Here is a 26,957-nt window from a genome sequence, read left to right as displayed (position 1 = left end):
AAAATAATTAATATTTATTTGAAAAAAAATAAAGCCCCTTTTAAGAAATTGAAATTGTACTCTGTTTGGGGAATTAAGAAAAAGCAGTTAACTTTAGAACAAGTGCAACATTTTCACTTCCGGTTGTCAAATGCTTTCGTAACTATATACTTTGTTCGCTGCCTACATTGTATTCATAAACACTTTATTTCCTGGAGGAAAGATACTAGCCTATAGCATCAAGGATGTTTTTATGACAGTTTAAATTTCCTGACTAGCAGTAAAGTGTCCAATTTATTCCAAACTCCCTGTACAAACTGCATTCTCACAGAAGAGATGTTATTAGTTTTACTCTATTCTTTTTATGTTCATGAAATGTTCTAGGCTGAGCTTCAATCTTAACAGCAAAAACTTTTTTTCATCCACCACTGCAAAGAATTTTCCCTTTTACTTGTGCCTAACATCAAATTGAATTTTCATGAACAGAATTTTCTTCCCAAGAGTTTTCATCTATGGAGTACATTGCTGCAGGGTTGCTTCCCTCCTTGCTAACACATGTTCAAATCCAATGTCAATAGATACTTGCTATAACTCGTCCTCATAAGCCATCAAATTTTAATTCATTATTGTCAAACTTATGTTCATGATTTAACTCATTTGGCCATCGTATTAGCTTTTATCCATGAGTGGCTTCCAGCCTTGATAAGTGATGACTCATTAATAAATACAACACATTTTTCACTCTTTGTAGGTTTCCACTGAAACGTCAGAGCAATCAAACGGTAAATATATTTTCTGGAATGTTCATTCTTTTCCCAGTATTCCACTGAAAAGAATCCAATTGGATTTTAACCCGACATAGCCAATTCCATATTCCAAGTTATTTACATATTTTTCATGTTTTTTATTACCTATTAGTGTTGCCCGGGAATATTTATAATTTAATTTTTTGTATTGTCTGTAAAAATTAAAGTTTATTGTTAATTTAAAATCTTTCTGCTATCTTATGAAATAGTGAAAGTGCAATCATATATTTGTCTGTCTCTCTCTGATTTTTTTTTTTTTTTTGACTCTTTCTTACTTTCTTTGAATTTATTTTAGTTCTCCTCCCACTCTCTCAATCTTTGATCTTTTTATAATAAACCAATTGTACCTACCCGATGTTGCCCGGGATATAGTGAAATCATCTTAGTTTTTAAATTTTGTTTGTACTTTTAAACTTATACAAGAAATAGAATTTTAATTGACAAGTTTTTTGTTTGTTTTAGAGGTGGTATAATTATTTTTATTTTAATTTAAAAAAAAAAAAAAAAATTTTTAAATTGTAGCCAATAACATGGTACAATGAGAAAATATGAAAATTAGTTGGACAGAATCAGTTTGATATGTCAACTTAAATGCTACTTAGGTCCAACTTTCAAAAGTTTGTACATAACACAAATGTAATTTAGATGCCTTTAACTTGTACAAAAAATAAATACAATTTTAGTTGTAATGGACAGATTTTATATTCTTCCTAAAAATGACTTATTTCTCTTGAGTTTTGTTTCGGGGGGGGGGTATATATTATTTTCGCATGTATTTTTAATTAAATTGCAGTGAAGTGTGTTATTATAGTGTAAATAACTGGTAAAACAATAAAACATGAAAATTAGCTCAACAGAATATCTGTTTGATATGTCAGCTTAAATGCTACTTAAGTCCAACATTTAAAATCTTGCAAAATAACTGCATATGATTACACTAAATGTGAAATTCATCAGCATTTGTTTCCATTAGTCTTTTTCTATATACTTTAACACAAACTGCATGCGAAAATATTTAGTTCTGAGATTGAGTTATATTTTTTAAAAATCGATTTTAATTGGTCTCATTAGCCATAATTTATAATTAAATGAAAATATCCATCTCCCTTTGTTAGTGGTCTATGTATTTCTCTCTCACCAGTTACTTTGCATTTTACGCTTGTTCAACCATTTTCGCATGACTCAATGAGCATTTAGAGAAAGAGTGACGTATAAACATTATGCACCACAAACACATATGTAAATTAGATGTCATTAAAGAGGCACTCCAGATTGGGACAAAAATAAAAATTGCCACAGTCTAGAATGATTTCTTAATCATTGACAGGACTAAAGATAAAGTATAGTATCAAAACAGGTACTACACTTTAACATTAATTTTATTTGAAGTGTAAGAAAAACTGATTGCAAAGTTAGCAAATATTCAGACACCAGTTTTTATTTAAATATTCAAAGCAGACAACTTTTCTTTAATTTCAAATGCTTGCAATTGATTAATTTTTTGCTTTTCATTTCTTAAAAACTTAGATTCATCGGACCCTGATTCCAGCAAAACCGTGGCACTGCCTAACAAGGCAGAGAAAAAACTAAAGAAATCCAAATCCTCAGGTACGTTTTACAATTACATAATTTTTAAATTCCTTTCTTTTAAACAAAACAAGGTCTTGTGTAGATTGGTGATCTTTTCAATTATGACCAATTCAAACAATGTAATTAAAAAAAAAAAAGGCAAAAATTTAATTTATTTAAAAAGAAAAATAAATATTTTTATCTTTGAGGAGGGAAGAAAACAATATTTTATTTCTAGTCTTTAAGCTAAACAACAATTTTTGAAAATAATTTTTTCATTTAGTGAAAAATATAATCTTTTTGAAAAAGAAAAAATATTTTTATAAAACATGTTTTTTTATTATTTTGGGTGGGCTAGAAAGCAAAATTGATTTTATTTTTTAAAATAAATTTCAACTTTTAAAGGTGGGGGCAAAATAAATAAAAATAATTGATAAACTTGAAGTTTAGGTGAGAGATGAGATTTTTTAAAAATAGGCAGTAGCTCAAAAATAGTATTTCTGCTGAATTTATTGGTTATAGTATTATGAAATAAAACATGAAATAATAAAACATTATGAAATAATTATAGTATTATGAAGTAATAATACATTATAAAATGGAAAAATCGGTTTGTAAAGTTTTTAGCTTTTTATAAAAATGATTTACATTAAAATATGTTTATAAAAATATTTATTTCAAAACATAATTGCTTTCACAACACAAAGAAAAACAAAAAACAAAACCATGAACATTCTAAAGTCTTAAATAAAGTACAGTATATATATATATATATATATATATATATATATATATATATATATATATTTCTTTTTACTTACATAATAATTGTACTTTATTTCCCAAATAAACCCAGATTCTATTTCTTTGGAGGGCGATTACATGTAAGTAGTGTAAGTAACATTCTCCAGAGCTTTATTATTTATTAACAAATAAAATAATTTGAGGACAGTGGGGGGGGGGGGGGTCCTCTTAAATATTGACACACATAAAAATCACTCCCTTCTGATAGCAGGCATAAAACAAAAACTTTCTGAAAGAATCAATAATTGACACATATGCAAACGAAAAGTCAATAAGGCCACCTCCAATCACAAGTAACCAAATAACAAGTAAGCCATTTAATGTTTTCAAATTTATTTCTTTAGAAAGTGTTACGGATTCATCAGACTCGAGTGATTCCAGTGAGATCGACGCAGTGTCAAACAAGAATGTTGTCACCAAGCAGAAGAAATCTAAATTCTCAGGTATGTTTACAATTCCGTCATGTTGGTTTTAAATTTATTACTTTTACAAGAAACAAAGTTTTAGCCAAAGCAGAAACTGTTTACTTGATGACAACTTCCTGTTTTTAAAATCAGAAATTGACTAACAGTGTTTATCAGATAACGGTGCTTTTATATTATAATAATGTTAAAAAATATCACCAGGTCTCAAATGGTAACATCCAAAAAATATGAAAAACGATATGGGAGAAAATAATTATTAATGAAAAAAAAACATTTGAAATCATCGTATTATGCTTACTAAAAAAAGATCAGTTGACAGGGGAGTTCTGTTTATGTCATGTGATGAACGTAATTCAAAATGTCAGATAAATTTTATTCCTCATCTAACCATTATCAAAAGCAGTTTTCATTAATTTTTCTACCTTATTGTTTACGATAATTTTTGCATATGTTGCTAGTTGTGACATGACAATTATGTAAGTACCATTTGTTTTACTTGAAATTCAATATTTTTTCGTTATAGAAGCAACCAGAAAACTTATCCATTGGTTGGATTTTTTGGGGGAGGGGTCAATTTCTTTTAAATAAAAAAAAAAAAATAAAAAATTGTGCATTAAATAGAAATGTAACACAATTTTTAAAAATATTACACATCCAATGTTGAATATTTTTATTTGATGGCTCAGGGAAATTCTTTTAGGAGATTGTTAATTAATGCCAGTGTTGTTGCATATCTAATCGTATTAATCCACCAAACTGCATATTATTACACAAGTCTCTCAACAAACATGGATTTGAAACTCCTAATGACAAATAATTTCTAGCCTTTGGCTTAGCAATAAATGCAAACCTTAAAAAACACCAAACAGATTTTTGGATTGATGAAAGTTATTGGTTATATTTTTAATTTTCGATTTTTCACCTGTAAAACATAACATTGAATCTTCAAACTAAGTAAAGAAGCGTCTGTCATCTCACAAGACTCCAAGACAATCTTGAGAAAAATTATGTATAATGAAAAATTTTTTTAAGATTATTACATGTTGCAAGAAACATTTCAAGTTAAAACTTGTTTAATATTACGCATGAAATCTGAAGAATAATATGTGACTGGGTTAGCATAATTGAGGTTTTTATATTTTATTTGTTAGAAACCGACACGGATTCATCGGACTTGAGTGATTCTGATGAGATCTCAACAGTGCCAAACAAGACAGTGGAAAAACTAATTGAAATCAAATCCTCAGGTATGTTTACAATTCCACCATTTTTAAATTCTTTACTTTTATGAAAAAAATAAGATTTAAATTATGACAAATTCCAAAAATAATGTAATTTTGTTTTTTTAGGGTGTGGAGGAAAGAAACTAAATATATTTCTTTATATTGGGGAAAATGGTAAAGGAGAAAAGGAAAGCATTTTTTTTTTGTTTAAATTATATATAATTTTATTCAAACAATATGGCGAAAACGATCTCTTTAAAAAAATGTGATAGTTTTTTAATGTTATAAAGAAATCAAAGAATAGTTGTGACACGATGGCTCATGTTTACATCTAGTATTTGATTTACCTCCTTGTCACATTAAACACAATGTCAGATGTGGGCGTGAAAAGCCAGCATACTGAAATTAATGCCTAAAACAAAAAATGCCTGAGCTCCAGTGGTATTCCTAGCAGGGGGTGCATTAGATAAACTAACCCCGTTCTGTTAGAAAAGTTACTAACCTGCATGTGCATTGACACATGGAACAACAACAACCCTCATGAGTGGAAGTTCTGTTCCCAATTAGGGAGAGAGTATTTCATTTTTATTTTAAAAGCTATGTTGCTTTATTTTTTGAAAATCTTTCCAATGAATTTTATAATTCTTTCCAGAAATTGCCAGAGATTCAAATGCTTCCAAACAGAAAAAGAAACCAAACAAGAAATCTGCAGGTATGTTGTCATAGATGACATTTAAAGAATCAAGTGTAAATCTCTCCAAAAATCTGGCGTATAAAACTTGGTAATGATATGCTTTTCAAGTTCAGTGTAGATGTATGTTTAGATGTGCTTAATAAGTGAGGTTTAACTCCAGGTTCATCTGTTACTTTTTGGTTGAGATCAATTATGAAAGACTGATTTCTGCCAAAATGACTTTCCTTATTTGTCTGTAATTTCTTTTTTTTTCTTTGTCTTGCTATTTCTTCTCTCATCCTTTGTGTTGTTTTGGCTCACCTTTTCTCTTTTGTGACGGTTCTCGGCGAAAATTGAAAAACTAAATTTTGTCTTCAAATGATTTATAAAGGGAGTAAAGGACTAATTTCATCAAAGAATGACTTCCTGTCTCTTTCCCTTCTCATAAACACTCAGTGTCTTTGTCTTTTGACTTGTTTACTGAGATTAATTTTCAAATTATTTTAAATGTGTTTTTACTATTTATCACTAGCACATGATCCAGGTTCTTTGTGCTGCCCTCCCTCTTCATAACATACAGTGTTTTCATCAATGAGCAATTGCACACGTTTGTATCCATGAGCGATCAAGAACAAATCGAATGCCTTTTTATAAAGGTTTTGTTTTACAGATCTGAGTTATCCTGACATGTACTCATGTGACCCTCATCAAAATTCATACTAGCTAACTTAATCACTACTTACTGTTCAAGATATCTAATAGGGAAGAGGATCCAATTTTATTTTTCCTCTTATTTTCCCTTTTTACTCTTTTGTCTCTCAAGAGTTTTGCTTCCTCATAGAATGATTTCACATGTTTACTTGACATCTTTTAAATTTGACTTATTAAAAATAATACATGACTAATTATACAGATTTAAAATTGTTTCAGAATTTTTGAGATCTGAATTAATAATGAATATTCAGATTACTGTTCTCATCTTGAATGGTATGTTCACATTGGATGGTAACTCCCAACCTTCAGAGTTCGACAAGATGAAGAAGGTTGAAAGTTACATTGGCCAAAACATTGTGAGAATAACAGCCAAAATGACATTAATTTGATTAATCCAAAATGTTCAAATTTTAAATGTAACGTTACATATCAGAAGCGCCATATCGAATTTTTTTCTTTTTGTACTGTCTCCCCTTAAGAGAGACACTCTCCCTTCACAGATAAGAATACCCCCCCTCTCCCCAGGTTGGAAAATAATCTCGATTTTGTTTTTATCATATGTTACTTGCATCCCACTTCATGTTTTAAAAATTTGTTTTTATTTTTCACAGTTAAAAATAAATCTCAAGCAAAGATTAACTCCAACGACCTCAAACTTGCGAAAGAGTTGAGCTGCATAAGTTTTCCACTCGATGCGGATTATGATTTCCATCTCGTATGCACTCGGTGCCTCGTTAAAGAGAAAGAAGGTGTCAATGCTTTCTGTCTCAAAAAGACGTGCCCAACCTGTGCACGGGATAAGCTTGCGATTAAAAAGAAATCTAAAAACAGCTGGTTATCGGTTCGCAATCGCCCACTATTTTGCAGCATCTATGAAATGTGCCCAGACTTTAAACGCTGTGTCCCCTGTAAACAAAAACCATGTACTTTTGCTCACGGGGAAGGAGAACATCGGCTATGGACATACGAACTCCAAAAAAAATTCAAATTGGATACGTTCATAAAAGTACTGCGGAAAAATAATGTTGGTAAGTAAATGTGCTTTTCTACTTCCATAGGGTCCATGAATTCTAATTGTTTTAAAACGTGGCATAAATCTATTATATAAAGGACGAATGTCTGTCTAAAAGCCAAAAACTAATTAAAAGTAAAACTAGAATTTATTGAATTATCGAATTTTATCATGTTTTAATGTGAAAGTGTTGTGCAGCTAATTCAGTATGACAAACAAGAGAGATAACTCTCGACTTCAATTTACTTAATGGTCTGCCATTGTTAATGCATTTCACAATTGTGGCTAATGTTTCCTTTAAAATACATCTACCATAATGGATCATTTTTGTAATTTTTGAAATGTAATAAAGTTATAACCAAAGATTTATACTGTATTTGTCAAAATAGCTTAATTGACTGTCAACAATCATAAACCCAGACCATATTGGTACATAATGTTTCTTTACCATAAACTTCCCATATGCACAGTCATTAAAGAAAAAGTATCTTTGTTAAAAATGTCAATTTAAAAAATTTTAACTCTGAACCTCAAAAACAACATGTTGAGTAATTCACATCTATAATTTATATTTTATGTCTTTTCCTCCATAAATCGAATAAGAACTATTTTCTTATTAGATATTAAAAGGGTGTATTTTTTTTTTTCTCCTTATATCCTGGAAATCTTAACATAAATTTCCCAAGTAGGCATAAAAATCCAATTCATGGATCCCAAAATAAATCACTAAATAAAATAGCAATCGGTATAACCATAGATGGTATAACAAATACAAGTTTTGCAATTTTTTGTTTGGGCTAGTGCTTTCATCTCAGATGTTGTTCTTGCAATATTTCAGCCAATCTAACTTCCAACCATCAGGTTTAATAACATCATTATATATAAATAAACTTCATTTTGACACAATTTAAAAAAAATAAGAACAAATTAATAAAAGCAACAAATATACATAACATTCAATTACACAATATTTTTACTTCTACCAAAATTGCACACTAAAACAATGAACCCCCCCCCCCCCCCCCCCCAAAAAAAATTCCTGAAGACTATCATCCGGAAACTTGCTTGCCGAGTTGAGACAACGATTAAGAAAATAGCGAAAAGAGGGAATTTTGTCATTTAGAATCGGACGTGTATTTATAATACTTTGCTTTTTTTTCCATTACTATGGTTCAATATAAACTATGAAAGTCTCACCTGAAATGTAGGATATTTTGTTGGACTTTAAATGTTTTTCTTTTATGGTTTTTTAATGATAGATTATCCTCAGCTGACTTAGAGAGGTACATGTCTTATATGCAGGAGTTACTTCTCTTACTGTCCTAGATGTGTGTGTGTATTTATGTATATCCATTAATTAGTAAACTACACATCTAATAAACATAATGTTTAAGACCCCTAAAATTCATGGTAGAAATGTCTGCTAATGTGTTCAGTCATAACCAGTTCCAAGTTATCTAGAGGTGGAAGGTTCGATTCTCAATGCACGTGATACTAAGAATACAATTACAAATTAAGATTTCTACTTGGTCATGGCTGATGGAATGAGAATAAGTTACCCCTGTGGATTAACTAAAAAGTGGCCTTCAAAATTGCATACAGATTTACAAGTTGAATAAACGATTCCAGAGTTTGACAAGACATACCTTAAGTCGGGTTACATTGTCTAAAACAAGAATAACATTTAAGATGAAAACTGTTGCTTGAATACAAATAATATAAATGAAAATATCTAATTTATTTTTTCTTGGTTTTAATTTCAGTGACAAGTCAGGAGTTACTGGAGGTGAAGTCGAAAACAACATACATTCCTGGTCTGACAAATTCAACCACTTTGAAATGTCTTCCAGACAGATGTGTTGAAAACTCAGCTTCGACCAGCACCCATCTGACCGATAGAGCAATTGATGTAATTGGACGCAAACCTATCGTGCAAGCATCTCTTGACTCTGCAGCTATAACTAAGTTGGATGGTTTACCACCCCTTCCCGACTTGGTTATGGAAGCCATGAAAAGTGAATCCTCCAAACTTGAACTCTGCAACAGTAATTCTGCTACTTTACAAGAATGTGCATCATTGGATCTATCCCTAAAACCCGTCTCTGTTGAATATTGGCCGATAACAAATGAAAACCCACTTCAGAAGACCCATGATTTTCGGATGTTTTGTGCCGAATGTTTTCCTCACACTTTCATGACAACCTCACCCCATGAAAACTGCTTAAAAAACATTTTAGCTTTTGCCGAAAAGGGGACTTCTCATTGGTTGGAAGTCAGAGAACGAAAAAAGTTAGCTACTTTTAATAGGTACTACACTCTCTGTAGATCTCTAACAGAAAAGCGCAGCCTGTGCACATCTGGCCAGAAACATTGTTCGTTTGCTCACAATACCATTGAGCTTCTTTTATGGAATGCTGACAAGGAAGAAAAATTTGATTTAACAAAATTTTTTTATTCTGAGTTTAGTGAGAAACATCGTTTACTTAATTTCACCGCAAAATATGGGACATCCTTTTCATTCATCTGTGGTGCTTGCTTTGAATCTTCACGGCTGATCGTACACCAAGATAAAAGTGGAGGCGTCTGTGAAGGTTTAGAGGCCCACTGCTGGAGTTCCCACAAGACTCTTTTTTATGCTGCAGAGAAAACAATAATTAATAAAGTCCATAGGCTGTGTCTTTATAGAAAATGCTTCGATAAAAATTGTAAGCGAACGTGTTCTCTGGCACACAGCACTGTCGAAAGAGAAGTGTGGATTCTGTTGACTGTGGCAAACATCACAGAAGAAAAGTTCGTTGAGGAAATGAAATTTTACTCACGTTGCTTTGTGGGGAAAAAAGGGAGATGTCCGTATGAACTTTTGCCATTATGCGAAAGATGTTTCGTAAAGTATCCAAACATACCGGACAAAGAATGCAATTACTGGAGGAAGAGTTACTCCAAGATATATATAACGATCCCAGGGTTAAAACGGGTTCGTAGTTTACCATCTATGAACCCCCAAAAATTTCAAATTGATCACGAATGCAAATCTGAAAACAATTGTATTTCTGCACATTCTCAAGAGGAGTACGATGTGTGGAAATGGATGCTCATTAATAAGAGTAAGTATTTGTTTTGAGGCAATTTTAGTTTGTCAGTGCAAATGTGACCCAAGGCTGATAATTGAATGATTGTATTGCAAAAAAAAATTTGTAATAAAAATGAAAAATGTTAAATTCTAATATTATACGAATCCCATGAATCATATTGTCTGTTCAATTTTTAGGTGAGGGCTAAATATTTTGTACTGGCAAACTAAAAAGGAGCCTTTGCTTTTTGTCTTTTTTGTGCCCAATTCTACTATCAGACCATGTAATTAAAATGTCCACATTATAAATGCGTGACTTTTACACAGTACAGCTTGTTCAATTTTTAGGTGAGGGCTAAGAATTTGTAAACTAAAGGAACGCTTTAGTTTTTGTCTCTTATCCCATACATATAGCACTTTTTGATTAGAAGGACGAATTATATTTGTTCAACAAAAAAAAAACTTACACTAAAAATCTGAGGAAGTCTACAAATATGTTGTATTAATATAATTAATCCGGGTGAACACCAGTTTTACAGAGATTTTGCTTCTTGTCCAAAATTCCTTCTATATTTAAAACAAAAAAAGTCTGTGATGTACATACTCCTCCTGACTGAACGAAAACATATTCCAAAAATCACATAAATTGATCAAGTATATTTATTTTTAAATAAGAAAATCAAATTTTATGAGTATTTGAGACGTGACTTTCTTGCTTGCCACTTTGAAAAAATGTCAAGAAACAAAAGGAGATAACTCAACAATAATTCATACTAATTTATGTTGTAATGCTTACGAATTTACATTAATTACCTAGAGAGGTTTTTCTTTATAAAAATAAAACTACCTGATTGATTTGTATTTTGGAATATATTTTCATTTTATCACAGGTACATACATATAGATTTTTCTTATCTTTTTAATATCAATAATATTCTAAACAAAAACTGCAATCTTTGTGCAAGGTGTTTGATCAAATGCATGGTCAAGCAACATCCAGAAATGCAACAGAGCATGCAGCAAAAAATTGCTTCAAAAATCTCGCATATCTATAGAATTGAAAGATGGTCTCATTCCAACATTTAAAGCAACTTTATTATCTTTGTTAAAATTTATGAAAAAGAGAAATGAGAAAAAACTGTTGATAAAAAAATAATTCCATGATTATGGACGAAGACAAAAATGGTTAGGAAGTCCTGTTTGAAGAGAAAAGACTTCATGTATGTGTACTGTACACAGGTGTTGATGTCAGTGGTAGCCTTGATAAGATTGTTTCTTTATTAAAAGTCGAACCCAGGGCTAAAGATTAAAATTTGTAAACCGCAAACTGTCTCTGCTTCAGTAGTCATCTGTAGTTACTGCTGTTAGTGAAAGGGAGTGTTGTCAATTCAATTATTGTGTTAACACATCATCTTAACTAGAATGCATTTAAGTTTCTTAAAAAAAGAAAGTCATTTTAACAAAATACTTTGTAGAATTTCACATTTCTAGCTTTATTTTCTGTTCCTCATGTATTAATGTAACAGAATTAAGTCAACTCCAGGAAATGCTGGTCAAGAAAAACTATCTAAATGATGCAACAATATAGAATTCCTGCTTTGAAAAATAAGTCTGACTGGTTAAGCTGAGTAGAAGTATTGAAAGGTAACGTGAAAGCCTTACACTAAGGATATACCAGTTCCTACAATGAATACTTGTTCATTAAGGTGACTTGAATACAGTAACCAATATTACGAAGCTACTTCAAACAAATACACCCCTTTTGTTGTAGGACACTAAATGAATAAATTGTTATAGGACACTAAATGAATAGATAAAAGTTGAGCCGATTTCTTGCACAAACATTAAAGTCAAAATGACTATTTACAATTAATTCAACTTTGCACTATGGACTTTAGACTTCTTTTGGATATGCGAATCACAAGTTAACTAATTTACATGTTGGTTTTGAAAAATTTAATATTAATAATTACTCGTTATTTCTTAATTCGGTGATCGTTTTATTCCGTGGACCAATTTGTTATAATGTTCCTTCTTTAGAGGGTCCAGCTTGATTTTCATAAATTACAATCTAATTACTTTTTCTTTCAGTACGATCACATTAATATTTATGAATTAATGATGTTTTGTTTCATGTTTACAAAGTTATAAAATGTTTATTTTAAATTAATATTCACATACAATTTACAGTTCATCAGTACAGATATACGAAACCGAGACCCGAGTAACTGGAGTCTATTGGTTTTATTATTGTGAAAGCTTGCTAGTATATAAGATGTATAACTTGATCATGTTATGCTTTATTTCAGTCAAAAACCTGGAGAAAATACATTCATGTCAAGCATCCAATGAACAAGAGTTGCCCCCCCTCCTTCCTGCTGAAAAAATGTCGGAGTCCTCCTATACATGCGCCTATTGTGGTGTTTGGTACGCTAGCAAAATACAATATAACGAACACTGCACTACAAACCATCACCACTATAGGCGTGTGACGAACGATCAAGAACAACAGTGGAATTGTCGGCAACCACCTTTGTTAGAAATCTGTAAAAAACACCTTTTATATTGGAAAAAAGAAATCCAAATTGAATTATGTGAAGCGTAAGTTGTAAATTTGTTGGATGTTCACTCGTTTTTTGTTTATATTAGTTTTTTATATTTTATAAATTAGCTTCTTAGAGGTTGAGTTATTCTTGGTTTAATATCTTGGCAAAACAATACAAGTCAACCATGGACAATTAGTCACTCACAGACGAACACAGCCCGAGACACAAAACTTTCTTTGAATTCTAATTAAAAAAAAAAAAGCTCGCTTTATTCTTCTAGATCTTTCAATATGTCTGAACTCTCATAACTTTAAAGTGTGGAAGTCATTGTGAAAGGTTGAATTGCTGAGTTCCACTTCCAAGCAAAATGACTGCCTCCATCAGTTCTTGTATAGTCATAAGGGCAGACAACTCACCGGTACTCCCTATATAAGGAGCAGATAACTCGTTCACTTCTGGCTGTTCCACATATTTGGGCATATGATTAGTTAATGATTATTGCTACAAATTTAACATTTGTTTATTTGTTTCCGTTTTATTTTTTTTTTTTTACAGACATAAGACAAAAGAATGTCTATATTCAGACACCCCAGACATTAGCAATATGTGCCCAAATGCTCATGGGCATGAAGAATTCAAGGAATGGAGAAAACGGTATAAACTGCATTTGTTAAAGCTAAATATGGGCAAAATGCCACATATGGCTTATCTTGTCAAACTGCAGAAAACCTATCAGGAGTCTCTGATACCTTTCAATGTGGTAAGAAACTTTTAAAATAACTTTTTCGTTGTACATTTTACAAGGTTGAAACTGGAAAGAACTAAAGGAAGGCGGGGGAAGAGGGAGTAGGAACTATCCTCAATGACTAATGCTGGCAAGCATACCTCTATCTATAATAAAGATTATCACATCAGAAAGAATGAACGTTTTCTTTTGCGATGTTTAAAGAAAACTTATTTTATGATAATTGTAATGAATTTTCTGGATGCTACAAGAAATAGTGTTAGGAAGGTGTTGTGGTCCCGTAAGGGTCGAGAAGACACAACTCTATTGTGGTGAAAACGAAATATATTGAGCAGAAAAGCAAATACCACAAATAGTGTGGTTGTATGTCAGTTCGATTGGCAGGTATACATGACTTGTATGCTAATGCCAAGGGACATGTTCTCCCCGCCGGTATAGTAAAAGGAAGAATTCATTTTATCAGTAGGGTGGACACCCAGCAAGAGTAGGTCTACCAGGATGAGAGTTCTTTCTTTCTTTTTTTATGTTAGTTACTGGTGGAGACCTGTAAGACTGCTAGAACAGTCTTTGTTGACAGTGTTCGAATCTCCTGACCAGCAGTAATTAGCACTTCTTACACTGATGATTGCATAAGCATGAAGCACTTGTGTCTGTAGATATAAAAATTAATATTTATTTAAAAGTATTATAGTCATATATAAGGCTTTGCACAGATTCAATCCTAATGTGGATATTAAAAAATATTAAATGCTACAACTGGGAGTTTTTTTTTTTCCTTGTTATAAACAATTTTTTGAGTTCTATTATATTTGTTATGGATTTTATTGCCTGCATTAGATGGGGGAAAACACAAAAATTTCATCTGTTATTTAAATATTTTTTGTTATTAGATGAGAAATAATATTCCAGATGTCCAAGTTGAAGTGATTGGTGACATGACTATATTATCAGTAGAATCAAAATTCTCCTACATATGGAAAATCATGGTGACCAGTGAGGTAAGGAGCTTTGTTTGATTGCAACACAAATAATTTTGAATTTTTGGCACTTTCAATCTGTCATGCTTAAGTTTGAAGAAGATTTTCGTTTTTATTTGCCACGCTCCAGTTGTAAATAAGTTTCCTGTGTTTGGGCACATTTTTCAAGTGCATCTATTCTCATTTCTTGGCTTTCCTTCTACATTGCAATGGAAATAATTTATGGTCATGGATTTTTCAGACAAAGATTGATTATTGTTAGGATTCTTTGGACTACTGTTCTCATCTTGAGTTCTATATTAATGTTTCAGTCGATGTAACCTTCAGCCTTCTTCAGGTTCTTGGATTTTGTTAAACTGAATATTTTTGTTGAACTCAAAGATCTGCATGGAATTTCGAATGGAACCCCTTTTTTGGGGGGGTTTGTAGATCCAATCCTCAGTGTGGGTGACACCCATAATGCAATTGTGAATTGGAATTTCTACCACATCATGACGGATGGAATGAGAGCATGTTAAATAAAGGGTTTGTAGTTCAAAATTCCTTGCAGATTCTAGAGTTGAACAAGATGCACCTGAAAAAGGTTGGAGGTTACATCAACCGAAACCTGGTGAAAATAATGTTGAAGATTGGAATTATAGTTTGAAGAATTCAAATATGTGGAATTAATTTGTGTTAAAATGTGAAAGAAACAAATATTTATTTGAAATGCATTTTATAAGTGCGTTTAAAATAAATATTTTTGTTTCTTTCAAATTTTAGTCTGGTGTAGGGATCTCTCTGCACAGATCTAAAACAGTTTTTGTAATACTTGTCAACCTCGTCCTTGCATGAAAACTATTTTGGAAGTTAATTTCTTAAAGCAGGTCAAATTGGACATTAGACCAAATATGATGACTAAAATAAAGAAACATAAAAAAAATACTAATAAAATATAGTATTGAACATTTGTAAAATATTTTTATCCATTTTTAATGAAAAATGTAAAAAGTAAATAATGCATAGTTGTCGCATCTTTGAAAACATTTTGATTCGTGGAAAATATTTGATAAACAAAAGGTTATGAAATATTTTATTAAATTAAAATCATCTTATTTTTATTTTTATTTTTTTCTAAGACTTTTGGCATAATACATCTTCAAAGAAAACTTATTTAGTTTTCCTTTGTTCTCTTCATTTTCTGGTGATATGAACCCTGAAATGTCAGCCCCTCCATAAGAGATCTGTCCAATCTTGTTGACATTTGTAAGCCTGAAGTTGATGTTGAAGTCCCTACACCTACTTGGTGCAATGTTTAAAAATCGTATTTTAATGTTTAAGAACAATTTTTGGTTTTTAAATTAAACTTTCATAATAAGAACGGTCAATAACATTAGATGTATACTTTCTCATTCCAACTTGTTTTGATATATTAAAATTCTATCACTAACATTCTTAACCTTCTTCTCACCAACAGACAAAGGAATTGCAAAAAGTTTCCCTTCTCCATGACAAGGATCGATTGCATTTCATGCTGACGACTGATTTCAACAAAAGTAAATACCAGATTTTGGATGGCCATCTCTGCAAACAGAAAGGAACGATCAATCATTGGGAAGTAACAATCAGTTTCAATGCCAACATGCACGGGTCATTTAGACAACGAGTCCTTTTTGATTTTGGAGACAAGCCATTACTTTTTCAAGATCTTAAGGTTGAATTGGGAAAGCATCATGAAATACAGCAACTATTGACAACATATGAGAAGACCCAATTTTTAGTGTGGACACCAGAAAACCGTGAAGTTATCCTTCTGGAAGAAGAATCAGATTTAATGAAAAAATACAAACCACCAACAAGTATCGAAAATATTCTGACCCATGAGGTGACTTCAACCAAGTTAAATAGGCACAATTATGTGCAGAAGATGCACAAATTACTTTACTTGGAAGAGTTTGCACGTCAGCAAAAGATGGCGAGGTAATTTTATTTTATGATAATTGGATGATAATTTTATGATAATTTCTAGCAAGCTAGAAACAAATCTGACTGGAACAATTTTGATTTATGTACCCGTCATGGGTTGAAAATGTAGTAATCCAAATATTACTTGACTACTTTTAAAAAAATTTTTTTTATTTTTTTAAACTAAAATCAACTTTTAATCGGATCTTTAAAAAATCTAACTTTCATGAGTAGCCCAAATGGATTCAACATGTTTTAAAAATCAAGGCAGACAATGCAATTCAACTGCCTAGGTTTTTTGCTTGTTTTAATCAGCCTTGTAATATGAAACATTGCTAAAAATCATAAAATTGAATTTGCTTAGTTTAAAAATTAATCAATTCATGTGATTTTTGGACTATGACACTTTCGTTCTGTGATGAGTACATATACCATAAAGATTTTTCTGCATTTTTGTTATTTTTATTTATTTATTTATTTTTTTTAAGTTGAATTCTGGATAAGAAGTACTTTTTTAAATGACTTTATTGTTTTACTCTTTCTCTCTCTCTCCTCAATATGTTATATATCTCTTTGTACCTGCTTTCCTCATTTCTTTTCTGATATTTTCCTCTTTAGGTACAGTTTGAGTGGATCCATGTTTGTGACGGACGTCATTCATGAAGGACCATTTTACATCCAGAGACCTGGTGAATGTTTCGCTAAGATTTGTTTACCAGAAGAACTATCCGAAGACACAGACCTCGGCCGGCTGATACTGAACAACTGCACATCTGTCTATATTGCTTTGCCCACAGCTGACAGCAAAGTCTATGAAATGGAAATATTTAAAGAGGATTCAGTACAATTCAAAGGTCAAAATCGAAATTTTATTTACCTTACCTTAACAAGGTCTTGCATGTTAGATCTTGGACTGAGTTGTAATTCCTACTGCCCTATAGAAACACAGTTTCAACTCAACCGGCGACCATTCTGTCAGATGCATTTTGCACTTGACAACATAGACATAGACCACATTAATATGCTCTTTCCTAATCCTATAATGTACCCCTTAAAGTATGAAAGGAAAGCAATCAAATACGGGTGAGTTCATTCAACTGCTTTTTTCCTCTTTTGACTTATTTAATGTTAAGACTTTTTAAAAAAAAAATTTTTTTACTTTTTCTAGCGTGTTGTGTTTTGCAAATTAACTCTTAACCCTATTATCTCACTCACTGGGTGCACTGGATCTATTTCAAGTTTAAATGTAATGTGAACAGACATCTTGCTTCTCAACTTCTTACAATCCTTGGTTTATGATAATCCCAAATAGTAGCCCCTTATGACTAAAGTAAGAATACACTTTGTTTGGGGTGAAAAAGAGTAAAATGAAAAGTTGTTGTTTAGCAAAAATTACATTTTACCCATTTCAAAATGAATTATTCTTAAATCGAATAAATTGTCATAAATAGAATTCTGTCAGTCTCAACTTAAACAGTTTTAAAACTTTTTGCATCCTAATCCATCTAAATGTTACAATTTTAAATAAGTGAATTATCTTAAAATGAATTGTTACATGATAATTGACCATGATCATGCAATTGTTCTGTTAGTCCGAGGATAGCTCATCAATTCAATTCGGGCTTTGAAGTATCACCCGCATGTGGGACACATGTGAGATTATTCAGTAGCAGAGGTACTGACTGCTCTGCTTCATTTTGTGTTCTTCAATGCAGATTCAACAACTGTAGCTCCTTTGTGGCTTGCGATACTCCAGGAGTATGTTTCTTGGGTTAGGTATTCCCATGAGTTAGAATGCAGACTGAACTGGGGTTTCGCCCCCCCCTTTTGAACAGCTCACCATAAAGGTGTCTTTGGTGTCTTGAATCTGCTATGTGGCATATATGCCAAATTGTTACATGTAGACAAATTAAAAGGTGCAATTTAAAAAAAAAATATATATGATAAGTATTTGTACAGTAAGACAAACAACAAGGAGTTAAGCATCTCTGGAATTCCCACTAGGTCTTGTTAATAAATCTTTAATGGGTTTAATTTCCAGAATTAGCTCTGAATCTATAAGTTCAAAGGTTAACAAGCCTTTTTGTTTGATATTTTTTCTTTAGCTTGATATTTTAAAAAATAAGAAACATTAAAAGAAACTGTTTTATTCTCTACACAGCTCTAACTTTTTAAATAAAGAACAAATGCATGCCGTGAATTACAGTGTTAATCCACAGAAGAATGACCCTGTTCCATTCATACTAAATGGTGCTTACGGCACTGGAAAAACGGAAACGCTTGCACAAACCACAATGTTGTTGCTTGACGAGCAACCAGATGCCAAGATTCTAATATGTACCCAGTGTAACAGGTAAGTTGAAAAAAATCCGTTTGAAATGATTGGAAACTTTGTACATTTTTATTGTTAATGAATTGAACTATTCATCTATGACATGGCTCACATTCTCCTACTATCAATCATTTTATTTTATGGTTATAGCATGTTATTTACAATAAAAAAAACGTAATAGCCTCAGGAGTTTTTTTCCCTTAGAAAATAAATTCTTTGTCAAATAATATTTTTACAATAAAGATAATTTTAAATGGCCTAACCCCCCCCCCCCAAAAAAAAAAAATGTAAGGGAGATAGTTCATATTTTAAGTTAAGAACGACTTGTCTCCATTACATTTAGAGATTTTTTTTTCCCGCGTTTTTATTTTTAATTTTAAAATAAAATGACATTGATTAATCCCAGATATGTATATATATATATTGTTTTTCTTTTTTTTTCTTCTAGTTCTGCAGATCTTTTTATTCTTAAACACTTGGATGATTACGTGCAGCAGCGAAGCGAACCAAATATATTATTGCGTATATATTATGCTGGAAGACGGATCTCGTCAATCCCAATAGAAGTGCAGAAATATATATTAAGGTCACCCAGACAAGACGAGTTTATCAAAATTATTAAACATCACCGTGTCGTCATCTGCACACTTGAGAACTGCTATGAGTTGATAAACCTTAATATCAAACACTTTACCCACATTTTTATTGATGAAGCCGCCCAAGAATTTGAAGCTAAGATTTTGCTTCCTCTATGTTTGTCCTCAAGCAGCACCCGTATTATCCTTTCGGGTGATCGTTACCAAATGGGCATTAAGGCAAGTAATCTGAACAACTCTCTGCATTTTGTAGACCTCATATTGTCATTATTTCTAACTACTGTGCTCCTTAAAAAGGGGTTTTCATTATTTTACAATTACATTTTCTTTTTTTATATTTCAGTATTGTTTTTATCTGGGGATATATACCATTATTGTGAGTTCTACAGTTTTTGCCAAAATCCTCTTATATATAAGTTGATTTCTGCCAAATTGCTAGGGCTTACCTGATTATTTTATCGCTACTGTTTAACTGGATTTTATTTCTTCCCTGCTCTTGCTTTATCTTGCCATTTTCTTTTTGTCGATCTGCATTTCTATACACCATATTGTCTTTATTTCTAACTACTGTGAGTCTTTAAACCATGAACAAAAAAGTATTTTGAGGCATTAATTCCAATCTGGCCTTTCTCTAAGTTACCATAATGGATTCAAGTGGTCCTGATATTGTGCCTAGACAACTGAATGCAGAGTCTCTCTTAGATCTGTGGTAGTGTGCTGGGAAGCATCCATTTGGTATTGTGTTCCACAGATGGGTAGTTTTTGAAAATTTGGTTCATGGACGTTTAGTTTGGGGCAGAGAAGCAAAATTCCTTACAGCGGTTGTATCTAGACAAATTTTTGTTAATGTTTTACTGGGAAGAACCATAGATTGGAACTTCGAGCATCTACCATGAAAATAGTGATAGAGATTAGCAACCTCTGTCTTGTGAGAAAGAGTCTGTTGGCAAGAGAAACGGACATCTTCCACTAGACTTTGATTTTGTAAACCTGTGTTATTTTTTTCACTGGTAAGTAGAGGTCATTTCAAAACAAAGGACAAGGACAACTCGGCTTGTTGTATAATAAAAATAAGATAATTATTCAGTGTTAGTTACAATTGTTGACCGTTTCTATCTGTTAAAGAAGACATTCTTTTGGGCATCATCATCACTGTTACATCCAACAATGTGAAATCCCCCCCCCCCCCCCGCCCCAACTTGTGTCAAAAGGACCACCCAGATGCTATTTCCTAACTCAGCAAGCAGGGCCACTCAGCGTTGCCCAGTATAATTGGAAATTGTTTATTTTTATTTATTACAATTAGTCAGAATCATTTTTATAATTGGAATGCTTTTGGTTTAAACTTATTTTTACTCTGCAAACAGATGTAGATCGTGCTTTAGTTAATGAATCTGCATAAAGTCCTCTTTGTTGGTTGCATTTATTAATTGGGAAAATTGCAAGTTTTTGTAGTAAAACAGTATTTAATAACTAGGGCTGTGACACCAGAATATTCTTTTCATTGTTTTGATTTTTGAGCATTTAATATCTTATGTTTTTATATAGACTGATGTGGTTCTCAGTTGATTGTCTGTGTCGGATATATAATCAAGAGTCAAAACAATGAAAAGAATATGCTGTTGTCACAGCCCCATTAATGACAGATTTGAAATAGAAAATAGACCAGTGTGTTTTTTTGTTTTTTTAATAGTCTATTGGTGCAGTGGATAAAGTACAGGGTAAAATTTGGTCGCAAGTTACACTCTTCTGGAGATTGAAAGTTCAATTCTCAGTTATGGGCGATACTCAAAATATAATTGCGAATTACTTTGAATCCAATCATGGCTGATAGTATTGCTACCTCCATGGATTAAATAAAAGGTTACATTTGAAATTCTGTGCAGATTCACGAGTTTGACAGAAAGATTCCAAAGTTCAAGAAGATTTCTTTATAATTTTTTTTCTCTTTTATTTATTTATTTTTACTTTATTTTTTATCCAGATCCATTCTCCTGAAGCCCGGCGACTTGGTCTTGGAATATCCATCATGCAAAGACTTTTTGACCACTATGAGAAACATTATCCTTCGAATGCGATAACTAATTCACCTCTGCACACACTTTTGATGCAAAACTATCGCAGTGTGAGCGAGATCACTCGCTTCATTTCCACCTGTTTTTATGGCATTACGATCGAGTCAAACAACGTACCGGCCATTTCCAATCTAAAACCTTTACAGTTTTATGCCGTGTCTGGTATTGAGGACTATCACTCAAACATCCCGTCCTATTTCAATATAAAAGAAATTCAACAAGTTGTCAATTGTGTGATTTCTGTAGCATCAACTTGGCCGGATATGCTTGGACCTTTTGAACCGAAATCTGTTTGCGTTGTGTGTTCATACAAAGAACAAGTAAGTTGAATCTTTTTTTTCAACGAGTGAAGGTCACTCGAGGGTTAATGATCAGGTCAGTAGCTGTAGAAATAAGATAGAATTTGATTAAGAGGACATCTCAACAAGAACTTGTTTATATTGGAATTGAAAATGATCCTGTTGTTAGCTGGAAAGCAGCCCTGCAGTATAGAATTCCACAGGCGAGCAGTTCTAGGAAAAAAAAGTTGTTCATGTAATTTGCAGGAGATAGATAGTAAGAAATTGACATTTGTTTTAGCTAGATGTGTTTGTGAATATTTTGCAGGGTGGGGGGGGTCCATAGATTAAAGCTCAATTGAGCACTCGCTATAAAAATGATAGACTAGCAATGTCTCTTTTGTAAGAAAAAAGTTGTGAGAAGAAAACGACATCGCTTACTAGATTATGAAGACCTTATTATTTTTTTTTTTTTTTTTTTCATCTTGCCTCATGTTTGAAGTTAGACATGTCGGAAATGACTTCTAACTTTTCCTGCCTATTGAAATCTTAAATTTGAAATGTGTTCAAAATCATGTAATGGAATTTGTTCAAAATTGGGGATTCTAAAGGTTTCGTTTAATATTTTGATTTTCATGTCTTGTAAGAGGACAAAAAAAGTTGTGCAAAACTGGAATTAGATTTTATGACATATCTTTAAATGCTGAAAAATTAAAATTTGGAAATCTTGATTTTAATGATTTAAATATAATACTATTATATAATGATTTAAATATAATACTATTATATAAAAGGAGTTTGTTCCCTATGGACTCCAAAATGGCTGAACCGATATTTATGGAATTTCACATAAATGTCCGTTGTGTCTGATATTTATCAAAGACGCTTCAATACAAAATATAAGAACACTACCAATCGAAATAATCTGATGAAAGAAGGAACAGGCAATTTTGAGCAAATTTAACACCTTACACAGCCTAATATCACAAGTGCATTTGAGAAGTTTTATCACCACACAATCCAAAAGGCCAGATATAAAGAAATCAATAGTAAGTTCTTTGATATAATAGGGGTGCATTCAAAATGAATGTTTCTGCTTAGAGCACAATTGAAACATGATACTTGACTTTTGCATTTTAAGCTTTAATGCAAGCCATTTTATATAAAAATAATTTTATAGAATCAACAGTAGGTTCTCTACAGTGCAATGTAGACTATGTATAGTGGACTGTCACTGTGGAGAGGCATGTGAAGTTTTCTCCTGGTGCAGGCCACGATTCGATTTGATTGAAAAATGGTCAAGTTGAATCGGTGAAAATAAAACTATGGAAGTGTGAAACCTTCAATCCTAGGCAACGTCAGGTCTCCCTGCTAGTAAAAAATAAGTCTAGATTGGCTCAGTTATGAATGTCTCCATGAAATTTTTAAGTATTTGCACTTGCAACATTTTTGTGAAAAAACAAAAACCCGCAGAAGATATTTGCTTTATTGCTGAAATTTAAATGAATTTTTCTCACGTTTACTAAGTATCAGGCTTAATCTAATGTTTTAATTGTATTTTTTAAAAATCCGATTTCAATTTCCTGCATGTTTATTCTTTTTGACCAAGAGCAAAAAATCTACACCTGCAGACAAACACCGAAATTGAAGATTATCACGCAAAATCTATTTTTTCAAACTTTTTTCAGATAACTCAGATCCGCATTTGTTTGCGTAACCACTCGGAAAACCTAGCCAATGTGGCTGTTGAACATGTTGAAAATCTTCCAGGTAAGTAATCCCATATGTAGATGAATTTTTTTCTTCATTTTAAATTTCAGAAAAAGCATTTCTGATTTTACTATTTTTACATAAAACTAAATTATGCATTTGTTGGGATTTGTTTATAATATAAATTATTTTAATGTTTTAAAAATGTTTTGAGGCTAATCAAAATAATTACAAATCATTGTGGAATTATTGTCTTAGAGATCTGGGTTTTGGTACTATCATAGAACCACAAGTAATGTGTTTGGACGAATTCTTTGATTATAGTCCTAGGCTCATTTTGTGATTTGGATCTTCAAGACTTTTAGTTCACTTTGTCTATAATATGAAGCACAGTTGCCTGCATATGATGTTCAACTAGAGAGGAATGGGCTGAACAGAGGAGAAAGAGAGGGGTAAAATAGTCAAATGGAAAGAGACGTATAAAGAGGCAACTAGAGTGATAAAGTTTTAATAGAAATATTTTACACTTTTGCCTTGGGCAACACCCTGTAGTCTTGCTAGTTGTATTTAATATCTTGTACAAATATCATGTTTAGGTCTGAAATAACTAAAAAAAAAAAAAATTGTTATTCTATTGAAAATGCCTTTTATTTTTTGCAAAAAAAAATATTTTTAAAAATATATTTTCAAGGGATGCATTTTTTTTTATACTCTGATGAAAATGGAAAACTTTCATTGTCATAATATCTGGTTTGAATTTGATGAGTGAATAAATATTGTAATATAATTTTACTTTCATTTTTTTTTCTTTCTGTTTCTTATGTGCTGTGAATTATTAATGCATTCTCTGGATCTGAAATATAGCTAAAATGGTATTCTTAAAAGGCTTCATTAATAATTTCATATACATAAACAAAAAATAGGGTGCTCTGCCAGCAGTGCAATACCAAATTGAAAGGTTTATTTGGAATGTTAAAACTTACACAATTGAAAAATAATCTTAAATCCAGTCTAATTCTTTGAGTACATTAAATATACATTTTAAAAACAATTTTTATCATTTAGTTAGATTCAATAAAAGTGAAAAAAAATTTAGTTATTTTTAACTCCTTGACATAAAATTTAAGTTAATGGTGATTATATTAAAGAATTAAACTTGATAGTTAACTAATTTGTATTTTCTTTCTTTTTCAGGAAAAGAATTCAATGTGATTATCATTAGCACTGTGCGTACCCGGAGATTTTTTGATATAAGCTCGGAGAATCTTGCCAACTACTGCGATGAAACAAATGAGTTTGGATTTTTCTTCAACAAGAAGTTACTTAACACAGCTATGACACGGGCTAAATATGCCATTATTGTTGTAGGCGACCCTGTTGCTCTCATTGGCTATGGAAAATGTTCTACAATTTGGCGGCTGTTCATGCATCACTGCAACAAACTGCGCAGTATTCATCCACCACATCTCACCTCTGACGCTATACGACAGGAACTAAATGATTTCATTCTAATTCGAGAGATATGTAATGAGAAGAAGGATGAAGTTGAACAGATGGCGAGCACTATTTTAGCAGCATAAAAAAACAAAGTGAGAGAGAAAGAAATAACCATTTATGATTTCTGATGTCTGGTCACAGAGATAAACAGAAAACATAAATTTGTATTATTTGGGTATCCTGCCCACAAGAACCTGTCGTGTAGTGGATAAAGTACTTGGTAAAATTCAGTTGTAAAGAGAGGTTGAAGGTTCAATCCTTACTGCAAATGATAAAAAAAACAACTGCAAATTACTTGTAAGAGAAATGAAAAAATAATCAGTGTATGGCAACCAAATACCCAAATACATGGGACAATAATGCTCATAACGTATTACTTTTATTGTTTTATTTCATCATATTTTTCTTTGAGGGTCGTTGAATGACTTAGAGGAACCGATCCATATAAGTTGCCATTGTGAAGAACACATTTTAAACTTCTTTTCGAACTGTCTATAAAAAGGCACCATTTTCTATTGAATGTCATGAAAGTTCCAGGCTGAAGTAATCTTGAGTCAAGATTCTTTGGAAAGGTTCAAATCTCTAGTCAAGTTCTTCTTGAGATAAAATTAGTAATGAAGGAGGAAACCAGACTCCCATTTATTGTCTCTTGAATTTCAGGTTTAAAACACTATCACAGAAACTTCTGATCCCGTATCCACTAAAGCTCTCTAAGTTTTATCCTAATTTAAAGGGAATTTGATGTGTCCATATTGCTGATTATGTGTATCGGTAACCTTTTGTTCCATTCGTGGCCCAGTGGATAGAGGCGCTGAATCTATGGGTGAGCATTGTCTGAAGATAGCAGTTTCAATTCTACCCAGAGCAATAGCTGGCCAAAACGTGGTGCAACAACTATGAAAATGAGGATAACAGTCCGCAAATAAATATTTAAAAATTACTCATCTCAAAGGATTCCAATAAAATGTATAAATAAAATAAAAGTTTGTTTTTCTTTTTCTTCATTTAGGAAGATTAGAGGCAGGGCTTTTCTGTTTATAATAAAAAGGATCTAATGTTTATTTAAGAAGATGAGTGGGGAGGGCTTTTACATTTTTCAATGTAATACTTTTCATTATGACCAACAAGAAATTTAGTTTAAAAGTAAATGTTTACAATTATTAAGAGAAAACCTTTATCATTTTATGCAGAGTTTCTTTATTTTTTAATAAATTCTTCCAAAGTACAGGATGGAACGATCGATAAAAGTGTTGTCCTTAAGAAAACAACACTACAGCTTTATTTTAAAACTTTTATTGAGAAAATCAATTCAAGTAACTTGATTATGTAGTAGAGCTATTCTTATCCTTAACCGGGAGAGATTTTCCACAATTTATGGAGACCCATTAGCTGTTCTTAAATTTATTACTGTCTCTTATAGTTCAAGTCCCTGTATAAGTGCATTTAAAACACTATTTACTACAGAAATTTCTGTCCCCATATTCACTAGAGTTTTATCCTAATTGAAAAGTAGTTTGATGTGTCCATATTACCGATTATGTGTCGGTAACCTCTTGTTCCATTTGTGACCCAGTACCCAGTGGATAAAGGCATTGAATCTCTATGGGTGAGCATTGTCTGAAGATAACTGTTTCAATCTTACCCAATGCAAGCCAGAGGATTAGTTGGCCAAAACATGGTGAGACGACAACTATGGAAATGAGGATAATGGTCCGCAAATAAATATACAAATTACTCATCTCCAAAGATTTCAATAATAAAATAAAAATAATCAAAGTTTGTTTTACTTTTCATTACGACCAATACCAACAAGAAATTTAGTTTAAAAATAATAATCATTAATAGAAAACATTTGTTAGTCATTGGATTTTATGCAGATTTTTTTGTTGTTTTTTTCATAAATTATTCCAAAGTAATTCAAGTTCTTGTATGTAAATGTACATAATGATTTTATTATTGTTATCTCTGAATCCATGCAACAC

General features: G+C 31.8%; 2 protein-coding genes across 2 annotated transcripts in view; both read left to right on the top strand.

The window, feature by feature from the left end:
- LOC145266668 (uncharacterized) overlaps nt 1-12,627 on the top strand; it is an 18,257-nt gene extending 5,630 nt beyond the window's left edge. Inside the window, exons 3-9 of the mRNA XM_080122594.1 lie at nt 731-761; nt 2,313-2,393; nt 4,735-4,830; nt 5,459-5,518; nt 6,805-7,221; nt 8,969-9,995; nt 12,585-12,627. Of these exons, the coding sequence (XP_079978720.1) occupies nt 731-761; nt 2,313-2,393; nt 4,735-4,830; nt 5,459-5,518; nt 6,805-7,221; nt 8,969-9,995; nt 12,585-12,627 (1,755 nt within the window). The remainder of the gene's footprint in view (nt 1-730; nt 762-2,312; nt 2,394-4,734; nt 4,831-5,458; nt 5,519-6,804; nt 7,222-8,968; nt 9,996-12,584) is intronic.
- On the top strand, nt 10,189-26,957 carry LOC145266494 (ATP-dependent RNA helicase with zinc finger domain-like). Its single transcript, XM_080122221.1, has 10 exons — nt 10,189-10,309; nt 13,377-13,581; nt 14,457-14,564; nt 16,000-16,502; nt 17,106-17,570; nt 18,649-18,840; nt 19,268-19,634; nt 21,400-21,810; nt 23,457-23,538; nt 24,673-26,957. Exons 2-10 carry the CDS (start codon nt 13,426-13,428, stop codon nt 25,056-25,058), a joined length of 2,670 nt encoding a protein of 889 aa, XP_079978347.1. The 5' UTR covers nt 10,189-10,309; nt 13,377-13,425; the 3' UTR covers nt 25,059-26,957.

Source organism: Euprymna scolopes, chromosome 41, assembly GCF_053919585.1.
Source record: "Euprymna scolopes isolate OS-2025 chromosome 41, ASM5391958v1, whole genome shotgun sequence".
In the NCBI taxonomy this organism is placed as follows: Eukaryota; Metazoa; Mollusca; class Cephalopoda; order Sepiida; family Sepiolidae; genus Euprymna; species Euprymna scolopes.
This window is presented reverse-complemented; position numbering and strand designations above follow the sequence as displayed.